This window comes from Prunus persica, chromosome G5 (assembly GCF_000346465.2).
Source record: "Prunus persica cultivar Lovell chromosome G5, Prunus_persica_NCBIv2, whole genome shotgun sequence".
NCBI classification, from domain to species: domain Eukaryota; kingdom Viridiplantae; phylum Streptophyta; class Magnoliopsida; order Rosales; family Rosaceae; genus Prunus; species Prunus persica.
This window is the reverse complement of record NC_034013.1, coordinates 13,936,493-13,955,650: the sequence shown is the minus strand read 5'-3', so window position 1 is coordinate 13,955,650 and position 19,158 is coordinate 13,936,493. Positions and strand designations below refer to the sequence as shown.

The 19,158-nt window shown below is 38.0% G+C and overlaps 3 protein-coding genes and 2 pseudogenes across 3 annotated transcripts; 2 read left to right on the top strand and 3 right to left on the bottom strand.

Moving 5' to 3' along the window:
* Positions 157-2,943, top strand: LOC18776899 (26S proteasome non-ATPase regulatory subunit 6 homolog). Its single transcript, XM_007209172.2, has 8 exons — positions 157-573; positions 678-792; positions 1,210-1,300; positions 1,408-1,553; positions 1,654-1,873; positions 1,994-2,102; positions 2,249-2,417; positions 2,559-2,943. Exons 1-8 carry the CDS (start codon positions 438-440, stop codon positions 2,731-2,733), a joined length of 1,161 nt encoding a protein of 386 aa, XP_007209234.1. The 5' UTR covers positions 157-437; the 3' UTR covers positions 2,734-2,943.
* LOC109949354 lies at positions 3,095-4,557 on the bottom strand (annotated as a pseudogene).
* On the bottom strand, positions 4,731-6,354 carry LOC18777962 (annotated as a pseudogene).
* LOC18775983 (beta-glucosidase 13) lies at positions 7,076-10,461 on the bottom strand. The gene is made up of 14 exons (XM_020564770.1): positions 10,356-10,461; positions 10,001-10,137; positions 9,841-9,919; positions 9,704-9,738; positions 9,508-9,583; positions 9,347-9,424; positions 9,140-9,227; positions 8,644-8,950; positions 8,369-8,484; positions 8,047-8,264; positions 7,840-7,862; positions 7,660-7,750; positions 7,439-7,547; positions 7,076-7,346 (listed from the first exon to the last, which is right to left on the bottom strand). The coding sequence occupies exons 1-14, from the start codon at positions 10,459-10,461 to the stop codon at positions 7,076-7,078; spliced, it is 1,734 nt and encodes a 577-aa protein (XP_020420359.1).
* LOC18777540 (uncharacterized protein slr0889) lies at positions 12,640-19,152 on the top strand. Its single transcript, XM_020563521.1, has 13 exons — positions 12,640-13,200; positions 13,328-13,456; positions 13,917-14,111; positions 14,531-14,578; positions 14,656-14,784; positions 14,891-15,012; positions 15,188-15,298; positions 15,727-15,835; positions 16,027-16,145; positions 16,470-16,623; positions 16,795-16,939; positions 17,140-18,053; positions 18,455-19,152. Exons 1-12 carry the CDS (start codon positions 13,078-13,080, stop codon positions 17,199-17,201), a joined length of 1,446 nt encoding a protein of 481 aa, XP_020419110.1. The 5' UTR covers positions 12,640-13,077; the 3' UTR covers positions 17,202-18,053; positions 18,455-19,152.

Sequence of the window (19,158 nt, the reverse complement as noted above, 5' to 3'; positions counted from 1 at the left end):
ACCATAATTGCAATTTGTTTTGATTAGCTTTTAAAATTAGACTTTGAACGTGTAAACGTGAGTTAGGTCAGTTGGTCATGATAATAAGTTTGTCAAACGTAGGTTAGACTAAATTTGACACACATGCTAATAATCAAATTTTCTTTTGTTTTTTTTTTGGGTCAAGTTTTGTTTTCTTCTCACATTAACTTATCAATTACTCTCTTTTTTCACCAAAAATTACCAGTTACACTTAAATTATTTTTTTGGTCTGATACCAGTTACACTTGATAGCACACACTCAAAAAGAAAAAAAGAAAAAAAATAATTACCGGTTACCACGAAGAGAACAAAAACGCACACACAACGCAACGCAGGCATACAGTCGTTCACTTTCCTCCTCCTTCAAGAAAAGCACAAAGAAAAGCCCAAGGCAGACTACCAGTTACCGATCCGCCATGGAAGGCCAAGAAGGACCTCAGCAACCGCACCTCGTGCTGGCTCACAAGCTCTTCCTTCTCTCCCACCCTGATGTCCAAGACATCGAGAAGGTCCAACTCAGAGAGGAGGTTTTCGCTTCCGTCAAAGCTGACGGTAAAATAGCAGATTTTCACTAATTTCCACCTAATTTTACATTTTCGTTGTACCAATTTAGGTTTTACGTAACAGGTATTGGGTTCTGTTTTGTGTTTTTTTAGATATGGCACCGTTGTACGAAACTCTGGTCTCTGAATCGGTGCTGCCGTTGGACCAGAGCGTTTTGGACTCGATGCGCGCGAAGATCCAGGACGAGCTCAAGAAGCTCGACGAAAAGTGAGTTCGTATTTAGTTTTATTTTTCCTGATTTTGATCCAGGTTCTGTCTGGTTAACTGAAAATTCTGAGGAAAGACGCTAGGGTTTGAAATGTGTGCTTTAGAATCTTCAGTCTTACCACCCCTCCGCCTTGTGTGTTTGTAAATACGAGATTTCACTATTAGGTAGACAACTTGTTGAATTAGTTTTACACAGGTGGTATAGTTTTGTGAGATTGGATGCTAATAAAGCATGAGTTCTCTGTTGAATTCTTTGTAGACAATTGGGGGTTTTACAGTGAATTAAGTAGAATGACAAAATGTGCTTGAGTTGTCTAGTGTGAAAATCATTGCTATAAGTAACGTTGTTGTAGTCATTGTGATCAAATAATTTCCTTTACTTTCAAGTGAAGTGACTTATCTGGTTGGATGTTTTAGGATTGCTGATGCCGAAGAGAACTTGGGCGAAAGTGAGGTTCGAGAAGCCCATCTGGCTAAGTCCTTGTTTTTCATTCGTATTGGTGACAAGGTAGATAAGTTGTAACTTATTTGTTCTACTAGTCATTTCTGCTTTGTACTTTTCCTTTCTACTGTTATGTCTCAATTTGATTCAGACTTCTTCACTTATGAACCTAGGAGAAAGCACTGGAACAACTCAAGGTAACAGAAAGCAAAACAGTTGCAGTTGGGCAAAAGATGGACTTGGTATTCTATACACTGCAACTTGGTTTCTTTTATATGGATTTTGACCTCATTTCGAAGAGCATTGACAAAGCGAAGAAGTAAGTACTGGTGACATGGATTTGTCAGCTACATATTTTGGTTATATTGTTTAAATTTGGTAGTTGAGCTTTGTTTGTAACCATTGCATCATGATGGCAGCTTATTTGAAGAGGGAGGTGATTGGGAAAGGAAGAATCGTCTGAAGGTCTATGAAGGCTTGTACTGCATGTCTACTCGAAATTTTAAGAAGGCTGCTGATTTGTTCTTGGATTCCATTTCTACCTTCACCACTTATGAAATATTTCCGTATGATATCTTCATATTTTATACTGTCCTTACGAGCATTATATCGTTGGACAGAGTTTCTTTGAAACAAAAGGTATAAAGTTGTGTTACTGCGTCTTGTGATTTCACTTTCTTGTTTTATATGTTTCTTCCATTTTGTTATGTGATTTGCTTATGAGAAATTTAATTTAATTTTTGACCACATATTTCGCAGGTGGTGGATGCTCCTGAGATATTAACAGTGATTGGGAAAATCCCGTACCTTACAGAATTTTTGAACTCTCTATATGAATGCCAATACAAATCTTTTTTCGCAGCATTTGGTAAGTGGATAACTAATTTAATTTTTTAATGTGGTTCACTTTTGAATGTTTCTGAGCTATCTGACCTTCTATTTGTTCTTTTAATATTTCAACAAAATTAAATAGATTTCATAGTTGTGGTTGGTCTTTCCTATTTTGTATTCCAGCTGGCCTGACAGAGCAGATAAAGTTGGACCGTTATTTGCATCCACACTTCCGATATTACATGAGGGAGATCAGAACTGTGGTTTATTCCCAGTTCTTGGAATCCTACAAGAGTGTTACTATTGAAGCAATGGCGAAAGCATTTGGCGTGACGGTTGATTTCATTGATTTGTAAGTGGCTTACGTGTTATATTTTCCTTCTTTAAGGTTTACTTTATATTCTTTTAGTTCTGATCCTTGACTTTGTGCCGAGGCAGTTGTTAAGCATTTCACATGTCTTCTACATAATTCTGACCCATTCTGCATATACAGGGAGCTGTCTCGTTTCATTGCGGCAGGGAAGCTTCATTGCAAGATTGACAAGGTTGCTGGTGTTCTAGAAACTAACCGTCCTGATGCTAAGAATTCTCTCTACCAAGCAACAATCAAGCAAGGGGATTTCTTGTTAAACCGGATCCAGAAGCTGTCTCGTGTTATTGATCTGTAGGGTAGGGCTTTCCTGCATTTTGAAAGTGATCCCAAAAAACTTCAGATCATAGCAACTGGTGCCTTTTCACTTTTCATTTGACGAACTAAGTTGGTTTTCTCTTTTTCTCCAAATTTATTAAAAACTCAAGTACTTATCTTCGGGTTCCATTTTTCTTTTCGAACTGCTATTCATGGTGATTGTTTGAGTGTACGGATTTTCAAGTCTAAAGTGCCATGGCTACAAAAACGTAACTCTACTTAATTCTTAATGTTGGCATAGTGTCATTAAATCGGTGAGACAAGTAATGCAATCCGACGAGGTCGATTGCAAAATAAGGTAGCTTCTTTATCCAATACGACCCCAAATACAGCAATACAACCTAAAACAATTCAACATCATTAATAAAATAATCACTGCAACCCTCCTTTAATCTTTCACTTAGAGAATGGAATATCGTAGGAATAGTAACGGCTTCGAGAGGATGCCTTTTGCGTTTGGTTAAACCAGGAGACCCAGTCATGTCTAAATTTTATACACTGCAAACCTCCTTTAAACTTGTGCACAAGATTTGCCACAGCAATCTCATTCACAGCCATGGCCCATGCGGAACTGAATTCCGGGGCAGCCTCTCCTGCCATCTCCAAATGGAAGAAACTAAAAGTCATTCCCCTTATAATCTACATCGCTGTTCACGAACCTTTCGGGGTCAAACTCATCTGGTTTGTCTTAGGACTTGGGATCTCTTCCAATTTGCCACACATTGACCAAAACTTGTGTCTTGGATTCAATGTTGTAGCCGTTTATTTCCACATCTCGGGTCAACACCCTGGGTAAGTGAAGAGTCTCCGTGATCACTGCCTTCAAGTAGGTCTGTTTTGTTTCCGACTATCCCCTTTACCTCATTCTACAAGTTGTTCATGACCCTTGGATGCCTTAGAAGCTCAGTCATCGCCCACTCTAGGATTGTATGCGTGGTGTCAGTGCCAGCAGTAAGCATATCCTGCAAGAACATTGATTAACGAGTTAATTAAAGTTGGTTAATTACTTACCAAGAGGAGAGCCCTATGCTAACTCTATCAATTGGAAGACCAACCAAGTTTTCTTTCTGAATATCAAGCAAAACGTCCACCAAATCCTTCTGTTCTTCATTCTTGATGCGAACCTGGCCACCATCATTTCCAACGACGATCCATATATTCTTGAACCACTGCATCTAAGAAGTCATCAAACTGTTTGGCAACCTTGTCCAACTTTGCATCCAAACCATTAACACGAGTCAACCAAAGCAAGAGATGGGATATAGTCCCCAATGCACACACAGCATCCCAATAGCTTTGTGAACTCCTCCAAAAGCTCCTTAACCATCTTCCCACTACCAACTATGGTACAAGACTTGTGCTGTACTTCCTACCCAGAGTCACTCTACACACCACATCATTCGTAAGCATCACAAACATTTCGCTTAAATTCAACCCTACTGATGATGATGCTGAGTGCTTAGCTATGTTGCTGATCATCAGCTAGGTTTCCTCTTCTCTCATGCCACGAAAAGACCGAACCCTTTTGCTGCTCAAGAGATTCAAGACACATATGTTCTTCACCAGCCTCCAGTACTCTCCATAGGGCGCGGTTGAGATGTCCTTGTAGTTGTAGAGGAGCTTCTCATAGATGGTGGACTTGGGGACGGTCAGAGAATGTGAGGTCATGGGTTTTCATGATCTCCCGGGCAGCCTCAGCTGAAGAGGCCACAAGGACTGGGACACTTCCGAAATGGAGAAGCAAGAGAGGCCCATGGCGTTGAGCCAAGGCTCGAAGATAGCGATGCGGAAGCTTAAAATACATAAGCTGATGAGCTTAAAATAATGCATAATTGCAGTGCAAGTTTTATTGCTGCTTAGAAACTGCCAACAAAAGCCAGGTTCTGCTCTTAATATATAAACTAATGAGCAATAATGAACTTTATTTTCTTTAATTTATCATCTTATTTACTTAATATTACATTTGCAGCAAGCTGATTATGAATATGGAACAGCAACAGCAACAGCTTGAAGAGGGTATTTTCTACGTTTGGTCAAGCCATTTGACTCAGCCATGTCTAAATCTTCTGCTCTTGCTCCACCAGGCAATGTCCAGTCAAATTTATGCACCAGATTTGCCAAACCAATCTCATTCACAGCCATGGCAAATTGAATTCCAGGGCAGCCCCTCCTGCCAGCTCCAAATGGGATCAATTCAAAGTCATTTCCTTTATAATCTATCCCACTGTTCATATCCAGGAACCTTTCCGGCTCAAACTCCTCTGGTTTCTCATATGACTTGGGGATATGAGTGTTGTTTCCCAGATTAAATTTTCTTTTTAAATTTAAAAAAAGAAAAAAAAACCTTTCCCACAAATCTATAGCGGCAAAATTTCCCAGATTAAAATTTCTTTTTAAAATGTATCGCCGCGCGGCTATACTATTTATATATTAAAAAAAGGAAGCTCCAGCGCATAGGTGCCACGTGTCAGAACCGTAAGGCCGGGCAGCTATACTGTTTGATTTAAAAAAGGAAAAACGCGTATGACCGAACGGCTATACTATTTCTTTAAAAAAATAAAAAATTTAGTATAGCCGCGCGGCTATACTATTTATATACTCATATAAAGACACTCCCAGCGCATATGCGCCACGTGTCAAACAGGAACAGCCGTGCGGCTATACTATTTTTGTCTTAAAAATTTTTAAAAAGGGGTATAGCCGCCCGGCTATACTATTTTTAGGGAAAACTGAGTATAGCCGTGCGGCTATACCTTTAATAATGGATAGAGCTCTTGGGCTATGGAGAAATTTAATTAGGACGCCAAACACAAAAGAACAATTGCATCTAAAAAGTCATCAAACTTTTTAGCCACCTTGTCCAATCTAGCATCCAAACCATTGAAACTGCTCAACCAAGCAAGCCATGGGATATAATCTCCAATTACAAGACGTCCCAATAACTCCATAAACTCTCCCAAAATCTCCCTGAACATTTTCCCACCTTCTCGACCACAATACTTCCTCGCCAAGGCAATTCTACATATAACATCATAGTGAGTGTCACAAACGTTTCAGTCAAATTCACAACAGAAGATTCATTAGTGCCACAGGACTGCTTTATTTTCGTGACCATTAATTGGTTTCCTCTTCTCTCACCCCACGAAAAGATTGAACCCTTTTCGTGGTCAAGAGATGGGAAACACAGATGCCCTTCACCTGTCTCCAGTACTCACCATACGGCGCCGTGGAGACGTCTTTGTAGTTGTAGAGAAGCTTCAAAGATGGTGGACTTGGGTCGATCAGAAAATGTGAGGTCATGGGTTTTCAAGATCTCCCTGGCTGCCTCCGCTGAAGAGACAACAAGGGCTGGGACGCTTCCAAAGTGCAGAAGCATGAGAGGGCCATGGGGTTGAGATAAGGCTTGAAGTGAGCGATGAGGGTACAAGCCTAGTTGGTGAAGGTTGCCAATTATGGGAAGGTTTGGAGGAGACGGAGATGGGTTTGTGGAGACTGGAGTTGATGAGAACCATTTGAACAAGAAGATGAAGAAAATTATGAACACAAGTGTTGGTTTGAATATTGAAGAAGACTGCAACAAGGAGAAGATTTCATCCAACATTTTCTATGTTTGGGCTTGTGCTACATTTTTAGTTGTGACACTAGTTGGGTTTATTTATAAATGAAGATTAATTTGGCACTTGCTCAACCAAGATGATAATAACATTGCTCCAATCAGGAGACTCATCACATATTTCTTCTTCAGCATGGTAGGGTGGGTTCCTCGCATCTCATTGAGCAATACCTAAAGAAGGAAGGATGGCATACAGTCACATTTTATTTTAGTTTGATTTGATAGTTTTTGGATACATTTTCATGGAAAACCACTTAAGAGTAAAAAATGTTTTATTTTTATTTTTTAGTAAACATTAGAGTAAAGTGGAATGAGAGTCACTCCCGTTTCTTGCATTCCCATTCAACTTTAGTAAACATGCCCTAAATGTTTACCACAAACTTCAAACACATGATTTCATTTTTATTGTTATTTTTCTTTTCATACCTATAACATTATTTCAATTTTGTTTTACACCAAAGCAGAAAGTTGACTAATCGTATACAGGGGTTAGGATTAAGGTAGTTAACTAATGAGCCACCCATCCTTACAAGATAGATAATTAAGGAAAACAACAGTATTAGGGTTGAACTTTGTAACACATACATATAACGGTCTCTACTTCGATTTCAATTTTAATTTCAATTTTCTGTCATCAATTGGTATTACAAATTGAAAGAGAAAAATGAGTACAACTTTAAGAGAAACTTCATTAGATAAACTTCTAAACTTAATTCATCGAAAGGCCACGTAGCCCTCCTTTGGGTTTAGACAAATCTTTCAACCACTTTGTAAAACTATTAGCTGCATTCTTGTATACGTCACTCTCATACGTGCCATTCAAGAAATTGTGGAACCACAAAACAGAGTTCTTGGGGATACGAGTGTAGTTTCTGTTGAAATCAACGTAATAAAGCCCAAATCTGCTCCTAAACCCCATGCCCCATTCAAAATCATCCATTAGAGCCCAATGGAAGTATCCTTTGACATTCACTCCATTCCTGCAAGAAATGAGACAGACATATTATCTTTGCTTTAATGTACTACTTCAACACTAGATTATGATGTTGATTAAGAAATGTTAATTACTTACTTAATCGCCTTATTGAGTCGGTACAAGTGACGAACAACATAGATAATTCGAGACGCGTCGTTTAATTGTACATTAAGGTCAAGAGCATCATTCCTGACACCAGCAATTCCTGCAAATGGCAACAACAACAAAAGTGCACAAGATTGAGATCATAATTCATGCTAGGATGTTATGTATATGAAACATTTGCATTAGTAATTTAATTAAGTGATTAATCAAACCGTTTTCAGCAATGTAGACTTTGGGGTTATTGTATTTGTCCTTTATATAGTTCATCAATTTCTCCAGCCCTTCTGGCCAATTTCCATGTCCCTGCAACACAAGGAAAATTTAAGGATCAAACAATTTTATTCTAATGTCTGAGCATCAACTAATAAGATTAGAATTTAAAATTTTCTTACCAAACCAGGAGCATCTTTGCCATCTGCAACAATCAAACCATCAGCATCAGGATCAGATTATTAACAGTTTAGAACGTATATAAACTCAATAACATATATTGTTTTTTTAAATTATTATTAGCTCTGTTGAGCAAGAAAAGCTTGCTTATCCCGAGTGTATACATCCGTGACACCTAAATTTTTCTCCTCGCAAGGGAGGTAAATTACCTATGATTTCGGCTGCTGCATCGAGAGTGTAGCGCAACACTTCATTTGGAGATGGTGGCTTATTTTTAGCATAACTTGATGCGTAATAATTCATCGCAAGAAAATCTAAACTTCCCTTAACCATCACTTTCTCTTCTTCAGTAAACTCAGGCAGCCTCTCCTTCACCAACTCCCTCATGCTTTTTGGATACTCTCCAAACACAAATGGATCCATAAACCTAATGCAAATTAAGTAAGAATTAATTGTTACGAAATGCACCGTACAAATCACTTAAAGCATCCAAGTAAGTGATCAAGAGATTGAGTGGTAATTTGTACTTACCATCCTAAGTAGAAGTCGAAAAGTCGATTTGCTGCATCTTGATCTTCTTGTGATTTTGAATAAGGCACATAATATGGTGTAACAAGCACAATTCCAACTTCACCTTTTTGTTTTGCCTGCAAGATGATCACATTCAAACCAAGCTTTAATAAGATTGTTTCTACTTCCCTAAAAAATAGAGACAAAAGGAAAAAAAAAAAGTTGTTTGTAATTTGATCAAAATGTGGTTCGGTATAACATTTGAACTCATGACCTCCTCTAATAACGAAGAATACCTGATATTTTTCTCGGTAAAGTTTAGCCACGGTGGCATGAGCAAGAATGAGGTTATGGGCTACAATGTAAGGTTCAGTGGATGAGTTACCACCCAAGTTACACGGACCTACGGGCATAAAACATTTCCCTGGAACTGGAGATTTAAATACACATATATCTTTTGGAAGTGAACACCTCCCTGGTGGGGCAATCCCCAACTCATAACCGTAAGATGCAATAATTCTTGGCTCATTAAATGTGAACCAATGTTTAACTCTGTCTCCAAATAACTTGAAACAAAGTTCACTATAGTCTCTAAAGTCATCCCTGCAACAGAGAACAAACATATGAGTTTTAGTTTATGCTTCTTTTCTTCTTTATCCAAATCATATATGCAAAATGAGAGGAGCAATGAGTGAGTGCGTGGTTGTGAGTCGTTAATGCATGAACGACTGAGCCTAGCATAATAAACATGAGAGAAAGTTATAAAAGGACTTCCAAAAATGAAATGCTTACACAAATGAGCGATTCAAGTAACCTCCATACTTCTCTTCGACGGCTTGTGGCAAGTCAAAGTGTAAAATCGTCACAAAAGGTGTGATTCCTATACATTATTAGAACACACACCCAAACAAAAAAAACAAAAAAAAGCATTAAAGCAAACACATAATATTAGTGGAATAACACTTTTTAGGATTCAGAAATTTGTAGCGTAATTCTTACCATTTTTTACTAATTCATCAATCAAACTGTTATAGTGATCAACACCCTCTTGGTTAATTCCGCCACTTAAGCTTCCATCTATGTAAGATCCATCAAAATTTTATTATAAAATCATAATCAATATTACTACGTAATTCCTTACATTAAAAAAAAAACCCTACTTGGCAAGATCCTAGTCCACGAGATGGAGAATCGGTAAGAATTTACTCCAAGGTCCTTGATGAGCAAAATATCCTCCTAAAGTGCAGAAAATTTCATAAAATATATGGGAGTTCAATTTATTTATTTATAAAAATAAAAAAAATAAAAAAAATTTGGATTGGACATTTGAAGGATGTTTTCTCATTAGCTAATTACCTTGTATCTTTTATATCCATCAACTGCTGAAAAGAATTTGTCACTGTTCATAATTGTATCTGTAATTGAAGATTGTAAGTCTTTTATCTAATATTTAAATGTTGGTAATTTATGAATAAAAGATAATTAAATTTAATTATGTGAACCTGGGAGTATTTTAGCACGATAATCCCAAACACTTTGTCCCCTCCCTCCTTCATTGGGCGACCCTTCAGTCTGCACACAATACATATTAAAATACGTACACTTGGTTTTATTGATTTTAATTTCATTTTTTTTAATAATTATAACATGTACCTGTGCAGCAGCAGTACCAACTCCAAAAATAAAATCACTTGGAAAGTCTGATTTGCTAATGTTCAGTTCTTCAAGAAATGTCGAACTACTTAAATTCACCTGAAGTGTGAATGCCCCTGCTGTCACATTTGCTAAAACTGCAACAACAAAAATATCATCCACCATATATAATCAGCTAGAGATGCTTTAATTAGGACACTAACATAACATGTCTATAAAATTCGTATATAACTTTTAAATTATTAGCGCAAGTATAGCAATGACGAGAAATCTTTCAATGTGACGGTGCCCGTTTTAGACGTGGAAATTTTTCGGGTGCAACAAAACGTGATTAGATTTAAAGATGGTGACAAACCTTGAGCATCCACAGACTGGCAAGCTAGTGCAGCCATGACACAAATGGCAATGAGAACTTGGAACATTTTTGGTGATGAAGATCTTAATGATGCTAAGAAATCCATGGCATTAGAATTCAGCTTCAGCTTCAATTAAAGCTTGTGAAATACAAGGGTACAAAAGCCTAAAAATGATAAAAATAAATAGGCACAAATTCAACGGCGTAGCTATAATGGGGGGGATTTAGTGCAGGGGTTACCTATATTGATCGAATAGTTTAATATCATTATCCTCTTTATGTTACAAACAACTGGGTTGGAATTGTCCGTTTCTAAAAACCAAAAGAGTTTTGTCATCTAGAAACTCTCATACAACGGGTATAGCACTTTTTGCTATTCCCGATCAATAACATAATAACACATAAGATAGTTTTTTCACTTGTCATTGTGTTATTGGCTATGGATAACAAAACATCGTTATCCCCGTTACAAGTTTTTTTTCCCACATCATGCCTACATTGTCCGTTTCCAAGGAACTTTGAATTTTCTTCTCTTCCAGACAATATTCAATTTTCTTACGTGTTTTTAGTTAATGACGAGTTGAAACCACCATTTCTCACACCAAAAGCAAAGACACAAATTGGGTTTTTGTTTACTATTTTCGTCATGTTCTTCATGTGAACTGAAGATAGATCTTTGATTATCTGTGAAAGAAGTTTCGAAAACATAAAAATCGTGGTACAAACATTCACCAGGATTTGTTTTCTCTAATGTTACTTGCAGTGGTGGATCCAGGATATTTCCTTCCAGGGATCAATGTCTAAAGGTGAAAAAAATTTATACAAAATATACTCATAAAAATGGGTTTTGAAACTGACGGGTATCGGGCTGCTGTGCTATTGTGCTGCTGTTTTGTTTTGGTTTTTTTTAACCTGTGCCAAAACGACGTCGTTTTGGCCAGGTGTTATTAAAAAATATATATATAAGTGAAACGACGTCGTTTTGAAGAATAGCGCGCAAAAAAACAAACCTTAAGTGCAACGACGTCGTTTCGACGTCGAGGGCGCAAAAAAAAAAAAAAAAACCACTTAAATGAAACGACGTCGTTTTGATGTCGACCAAACAAAAAAAAAGGATGCGCGCTGCGCGCAAGCTCTCCACAGCTGCACAGCAGCACAAGAGTTTGCCCCATTGGGGCATTTCATCAAGCACCTTGCAAGGGTCAATTTGGGCGACTCTAATGGAGGATTTCAGAGGTTGCAGGGGTCAATTGACCACCCTTGCTCCTCTGTGGATCCGCCCTTGGTTGCTTGGGTTTAGTTCAGAGATGAACATGATTTTTTTTTTGGGTTTGTTTTTATTGAGAGAATAAATTGAGAAACAAATAACGTATCCCATGGGCCAACTAAGAGAACAAAAGCCCAAAATGATAAAAATATACAGGAAACAAAAGGCGCAAATAGAATCTCACAATCAATAAATAGTCAAAGAGGCCCAACCTTTAATTGGAACAGAAAAAACCCAAATATAAGAAACAACATTGAGAAGAAGAAAAAAAGCCCTAATCATATCAAAGCACATCGTGCCACCAACGTGAATCGGTCATCATCAACCACCTAGTAGGGGAGGGAGTAACCGCCCGCGGACAAGAAAGCAGCAGCCAAGCATTGAACCTGTGGTAGCATTAAGTTTAGGTTGGGGTTCCTCAATTTTGTTCCATATTGAAATAAATATTCGGTCACATAACAAAGTAGCTCTTCACAAATACGTCTATCAAAATAAAAAGTTAGTCATAGTAACATTAAGTTTAGGCCGAATTTACTCAATTTTCTTTCACATTAAAATAAATATTTGATCACATAATAAAGTAGTTTATTTTTCTGTAATTATTCCCAAATAAGTCTCTCAAAACATAAAACTCCGTGGTGCCTTGAAATATCTTAGTCAAACAAAATGGAGGGAGGAAAAAGAAAAGATTTTTTTTTTTGGGATAAAAAACAAATGGACTTCATTCAAATCAGATTACAATCAGAAAGAATTACTGGAAATTAGTAATGCAACAGTGTGGCCTCTTTTAAATTCCTATCATGTTCAAGCGTAGGGCACAACCAAAAAGGTGCAGTAACATCCCAACGGGACCCCGCACCTTCCTTCAGCCCTTTATTCCATTGTCTAGGTTGGAAACAAACATCAACAACAGCGATGTGGGACATTAAACCTTCGATGTCTTTTACGTTGTTTTCCACATTTGTCCATGTGAAGCCACTCTCTTGTAAGAGGACCGCCTCTTGTGAATCCAAACCAATCCTAAAACCATGAAAACTCCTGTCTAACGCCAAAGGAGTTGCTACCTATCAATTATCAAAGCAACCCCCAAACGCAACAAGAGATTCGAGCACTTTTCTTTTTTCCTAATTTTATAATAAACACATCGTCAGCAAAGCGAGCCTTACAAACCAAGCAATTATAAACCTTCCACTTGAGTCCCCAGCTGAGAAGCTCACCCTTTCACTGTGCTGTGTTTATTTGTGTTTTTCTCGGCCGCACGTTTCATCAACTCACAGATATATCTATTCTTCAGTTCCCAGTTCCAAATTTGAAGCCGAACCCATTGAACCATGCCTTGATTACACGCTAATTACCATGTCTATATGGTTAGAAATTGTGGGATTATAATCAAAATCCGAAACTAGAGAGAAAACCCAACCCAATAACGGTAACAACGAGAAAAGCCGCATAGCTATGCTTCCTCTGCCTCCCATTGATCTCAAAGATGTTCAGCAAAAGCTCGCCACGCATTTCAGGCCTTGGCAACGCTCCCTTCAGTTCTGGGCTCGGGCTGTTGATATCTACACTGGCTACAAGGTCCCTCTTTTCGCTTTTTCTTCCTTTCTTTTCTCAATGTATGTGTTCATGTTTGCATGCGTGGAATCCTTTAAAAATCGCAGTGCCTGGACTTATTTGTTTGATGGGTTTTGCTGGGTGTCGATAGGTGTTTCAGCTTCGAGTGATTTTGGTGAAGGATGTGAAGAAACAAGAGGAAATGTGGGAAAGGCAGCATGAAGTTGCCGCTGAGAAGATATATGCTATGTGCTCAGACCTCGGCGGTTTCTTCCTCAAGGTGTTCGAAGAATTTACTGTTTAGTTTTTTCGTATTGATTCCTTCACTCCTTGCTCTTGTGCCACTGAATTTGATTTCAGGCGAGGGAATTGTGAAATGACATGGGTTTTAGCCCAACCCATTAGTTTGTACGTGTTGTTTTGTGTTGAATGCTTGACATAAAAGAAAATGTTAAAAAGACTGGATTTTTGTTCATGATCTTAATCAGTTAAACTATGGAATGGGGAGGGGTTGGTTAATCAAATAGCTCTTCTTTAATTTCCACTTTATTCCTTACAGAGTCATGCTTTATCGATGCTTGTTGTTCGGTTTAATTTGCTTTCTAATTGGTTTTTCAGTTTTAGGGGAGGTACAAGGGGACCTATGGATTTTAAATACCTTGGAATTCATCACTGGTGGTTTTTGGTTTTGTAATATTTGTACTGATTACTGAACTATTCGTGGATGGTGTTTCAATTAGGTTGCCCAAATCATCGGGAAGCCCGACTTGGCCCCAGCGGCATGGGTGAAAAGGCTTGTTACGTTGTGTGATCATGCTCCTGCAACCCCATTTGATGCTGTTCAACTTATGCTGGAGACAGAGTTGGGTCGAAATGTTGGTGAGGTGTTCGAAAGATTCGATGTGGATCCTCTAGGCTCTGCTTCAATTGCACAGGTATTTCTATTCGTGAGTAATTTCTGGTTTTCTTGTATTCAAATTCCATGATAGAAATTGCATTAATAATTGGATTTTGCAAATATAATACTCTTAGCTAGTATCAGCATCAAAATTTTCATCAAGAGAGGCTTCCCAGAAGCAGACATGACTTGATGATGATATTGATTGCTTTGCTTTAAGTATGTAATTTGCATCTCGAGGATTAATAATTAAGATTTATGGACAGATATTACCATTAAGGAAGAGTTAGGCACATTTCAGAATTCTTCAATGTTGCAATTTATCTTTTCTTTTCATTTAGTTCCTTTTAGGCTAGCTATTTTGTATTGGAGGAGGGAATCATACTGGAAATGGTATTACAATGCTTATAGAAGCTTATACATTTGTACCTGATATATGTCTTATGGTCAAACTAGGTTCACCGAGCAAGATTGAGAGGTGATAAGACTGATGTTGTTGTCAAGGTGAGGGAACTGAGAAAATTCTGTGGCTTCTTTATGTTCTGTTCTGTGAAATTCTAATTTCTTGTGGTGTATAATAGGTGCAACATCCTGGAGTTCAGGATCTAATGATGACAGATATTCGTAACTTGCAAGCTTTCGCTTTATGCATACAAAAGACAGATATCAAATTTGATCTATACTCTGTAACTAAGGAAATGGAGAAACAGGTGCCTTATACGCACAAATTTTGGAGTCTTTCTCATGTTAGGTTACTATCTGAAATATAATCATCCATATCTGGAGAATAACTATCTTTCATGTTTCCAATTCAAGATTGGATACGAATTTGACTTCATGAGGGAGGCTAATGCTATGGAAAAAATTAGACGTTTTTTGTATGAGAATAACAAAAAGAGTGTTTTGGTGCCAAGACTGATGCGAGATATAGTCACTAGGTATGTCTTACTCCATTTTCTTTCCCAAACGACAATGATGCATTTGATGGTTTTCCTTGTCAAATCCTTGCACCATTTAATTATGGGTGCTGTAAGTTCATTTGACTTTTAGTAATCTTTTTTTTTCTTTCCAGAATTTGACTTCTAGTAAACAAGTGTTGCTTTGTTTGGTTAGGAGAGTCTTAGTTATGGAATATATCGATGGAGTTCCAATTCTGAATCTTGGTGCTGAAATTGCGAAAAGAGGAATAAATCCTGGTGGTAAGATTGCAGTGGCCGCAAAGCAGTAAGCTTCTAGTCCGTACAGAAAGCATGATGTCCTTTTTATCTACATTTGCGTGTTGTATAAATCGCTTTTTATTGTCAATAAAGTGCTATTTGTTTATTCTCGCTACTTAATGAGAAAGGTGTCTCGGTTCTTTATATCAACAAACAACCATGTTAGGTGACTTATCCCTTGATATGCTATCTTTTTGTTTCCTGTCTCATCTCTTTTATTAATTTGCTAAAACTTGTTTCAGTGTGATTTCCTTTAAAAAAAAACTTTGATGGGCATCTTTCCCGAATTCATTACCTTAACTTTCCCCTATCTTTCTCTTTTCAAACATATATTGTAGCTCTTAGAAATTTTTGTCAATATTTTTCTTTTTATAAATAGTTTGTTCTCTCATTAGGAATGCAGAAGGACAGTGATCAATTTTTCTGAAAATGCAGGAAAATCCTCCAAAGTTTGACACTAGCATATGGACAAATGATTTTGAAGTCAGGTTTCTTCCATGCAGATCCTCATCCAGGAAATATCCTAATCTGTAAAGGCTCAGAGGTAAATGACCAACCTATATTTGTTTCCTGTATATCCTTATGGCTTTATCCCAATTTTGATAATTGTTATAATTTGCTTTCATATTGTATTCTCATTTAGCTGTAAAGCTACATACTTTTGTCTTTCTAGTTATAGATAATTTCATTTGAATGGTAAGCTGACTTTGAATTTGTATAATTCCTCCAAGTTAGGTTGCGTTGCTGGACTATGGCCAAGTGAAAGATCTACCAGATGAGTTGAGACTTGGTTATGCAAGCCTTGTTCTCGCCATTGCTGATGGTGACCCTATTAGAGCATCAGAGAGCTACAGGTAATTTAACTTCGCAGTTGTTTAGTATGCTTATTATGAATGGGCAATTTAACTTGTCAACATGGGAAGAGAAACTAATGCTGAGATGTGAGCTGCAAGCTGCACACTAGTGCAAGTGAAGCTCATGGAGATAAAACGCAATAGAGAAATAGGTGAATTAGTATCATAGAATGAGATTGGAAAGAATCAACTTCGGAATTTGAAACATGGGCCTAATTCAAAGAATAATCATCTTTCCTTTTTAAATCTCAATGTCAGAGTTTGGTGCGGTGCTTTAGGGGTTGACTGTGTATGCACAATATACTAATTTATTCCTCATTACAGGGAGCTTGGCATAGGAACCTTAAGCAAATGTGAAAATGAACAGCATGAATTGTTAAGGTTGGCAGAGACAATGTTTGACACGAAATTGCCCCCTGGAGTGACGATGCTGCAGCCTTTTTCTGAGGAATCTTCAATTAAAAAAATTGCAGTTGAGGTATGCTTAGATTCCAAAACTTCATTGGATACCTACTTTCACATCGTTTCATGTTTTTAGGTTATCAACTAGTAAAGACATTAATATGTTTTCTAATCCGAATTTTTTTTTTTCCTATTCCACTTGCGATTGTTTACGTACTGTTTCCCCTATTGTCCCTGGCTCTTGTAGACTTTCCCAGAAGAATTGTTTTCTGTACTTCGGACAGTGCATCTGCTGAGAGGACTTAGTGTTGGTTTGGGAATCAACTACTCATGTGCAGAACAATGGAGACCCATTGCAGAAGAAGCTTTGTTTCGTGCTGGGAGGTTAACAGGTGGCCTTTTCAAACTCCTAAGCTATAGAAATGGGGGCTCATATTCAGCAGTACATTAATACACACATGCACCCACGCATATTCTTGTGCTAACTCTGTCATGACGAAGCATGTTCTTCAAATTGCTTCTGATGGTATATCTGAATTATACCCCTTGAGTTGTTTTCTGATCTCTTTTCCATTTACATTCTCACTACCAGGTAAGGCTGTCAAGGCTAGACGTCGTAGGCGGGGTTTATCAAGGTTATTTTGGAGAGACTGATTATCTTGTAAGAAGAAGTAGCTTTTTGCTGATCAGGAGGAACCTCCTTTGCTTCCAAAATTGGTTTTAGTGATGAGTCGTTTTCTAATTGTCCGATTAATGTTAAACATGGAGAAGGAAACTTCAAGTCATCCACCGGCGTATATTCTTTCCTTTTGGCATCGTTTTATTTTGCCACAAGTTGCTCAATTTCTTTGAGCTAGTGCTGTTTTCTGTTTTAAGATGTTCAAAAAAAAATCTCAGTTGGCTTATTTTAACGAGAATGATTAGAATGGCTACAACTCTCTTTGGTCTTTCTTCGTTCTTCAAGAATTGGCTTCCATATACTTGCCTCAATTTACTATTATCTCATTTTAATACAGCTTCGAAATCAAATTCAAAATTTAGCGACTGAAATAAAAGCAGCTCCCCTAGGCTTTCTGGTAGCCCAAAGAGAACAAAACCCACCCAAAAAAAAAAAAAGAAGATTATTTCCACACAGAATTTAGATTATTTTTCCTCTTATTAACCTCAAAATGAAAAAAAAGCAAAACTGCAATGGGTATGGACATTTTAGGTCAGGCGGACATTGGGCCGGAGCCCAAAGTGAAAGAGTTCAAAGCACGCTTCCCGCCCTTTCTTTGAGTCTTTGCCGCGCCCATCCTCACTTTTGTCTCCTCCTCCCACTCTTTTATCAAAGTGAGGTGGATATCGGATGGTTCAGATTTCAGATCTGTGCGTGTGTGTGGGTGTGGTCGAGAGAGAGAGAGAGAGTCAAAATGTTTGGGAAAGTAAGAGCGTCTTCTTGTCCGGCCGAGAGCCTGGAGAGACCGCCGTCCAAGATTCTCAAAGACGATTCTCTCTCCATCTACGGTATACACCCACTCACTACTACTCTTACTTTTTTGCGATCAATTTTTTTACCCTCAGATTCAAATATGATGTGTTGTTTGCTTGAGGCTTTTGATTTTCAATTGAACCCTACAAGATTTGATTTGTCACGTAAAAGAGTTTGTTCCGGCGACAAAGTTTTCCTTCGCTTTGTCACCGGGCACCGCTATTTTCTGCCTGCCGCCTGTTTGATAATATGTTTCGCTGACATTTATTTGAAGCCCCTACCATTGAGACTGTTTCTTGTTGCTAAAGTCATATCTCAATATTTCATTTTGGAAGATATGTGCAGTAAATTGGTTGAACAAAATTTCACTTGGGTATGCATCTGCAAGAGCACCAACACTGATTGTCGTCATGAATTTCCCTGTTCTTTGATGCAGAGGCTACACTTATGAAGCTTAAATTGGGTTCTAAACGCAATTTGAGTCCATGCTCCAATGAGGTTGTAGGGGAGATATATAACGGTTCTACTTCAAGCTCTTCCAATTCGGAGCCAATAAAGATAGATTTGAACTGTGCTTCTGCAGCGGCTTCTCGGGGTCATACAGAGGTGGCCAGCTCTCCCCAGGAGCAGGAGGAGTTTATGACATTAGACACAGATTGTTCTTCAGTAACAAGTTCTACAAGTTCTACTGATTGCCATTCTTTGGGTACCTCAAAACAGCAACGTAGTACAAACGTTTCAGTTCTCTACCTGTTTTCTAAATTTAAGAGAGCTCAAGAGGATATCTGCTCATCCTCTGGAGATGCAATGACAAAAGAGAGTGCTAGTATTTCTCCAAGTTGTAGCGGTTGCCAATCTCTTAACAGCACAGAACAACGTTTGGAAATGGAATGTGTCAACTCTTTACCTGCTAGTCACATATGCATGCTCTGAGCTGGGTTTATAAAATTGGCTTTGGGTTGTGCCTGATTTGGCACTGGGAATCTGATGTGGTCTTTGTGTTTTATTGATCAGTTGAAAGCCAATTTTTTGTTGTAATTTTATAATCCCAATTATGAGGGAATGCTTAATGTATGGGAAATTATGTCAGCCATTAGCAAGCAAAGATATGCGATGAAGTTTGTGTTTCGTTTTGTCATC

Bases quoted from the DNA above. Each gene is read 5' to 3' on its own strand.
- LOC18776899 (XM_007209172.2), top strand. From the start codon at position 438: ATGGAAGGCCAAGAAGGACCTCAGCAACCGCACCTCGTGCTGGCTCAC. The intron at 574-677 runs GTAAAATAGCAG...GTGTTTTTTTAG, and splicing joins CGCTTCCGTCAAAGCTGACG to ATATGGCACCGTTGTACGAA. The intron at 793-1,209 runs GTGAGTTCGTAT...TGGATGTTTTAG, and splicing joins CTCAAGAAGCTCGACGAAAA to GATTGCTGATGCCGAAGAGA.
- LOC18775983 (XM_020564770.1), bottom strand. From the start codon at position 10,461: ATGGATTTCTTAGCATCATTAAGATCTTCATCACCAAAAATGTTCCAA. The intron at 10,138-10,355 runs GTTTGTCACCAT...TTGTTGTTGCAG, and splicing joins CCAGTCTGTGGATGCTCAAG to TTTTAGCAAATGTGACAGCA. The intron at 9,584-9,703 runs GTAATTAGCTAA...TCTGCACTTTAG, and splicing joins ATGGATATAAAAGATACAAG to GAGGATATTTTGCTCATCAA.
- LOC18777540 (XM_020563521.1), top strand. From the start codon at position 13,078: ATGCTTCCTCTGCCTCCCATTGATCTCAAAGATGTTCAGCAAAAGCTC. The intron at 13,457-13,916 runs GTGTTCGAAGAA...TGTTTCAATTAG, and splicing joins TCGGCGGTTTCTTCCTCAAG to GTTGCCCAAATCATCGGGAA. The intron at 14,785-14,890 runs GTGCCTTATACG...TTCCAATTCAAG, and splicing joins CTAAGGAAATGGAGAAACAG to ATTGGATACGAATTTGACTT.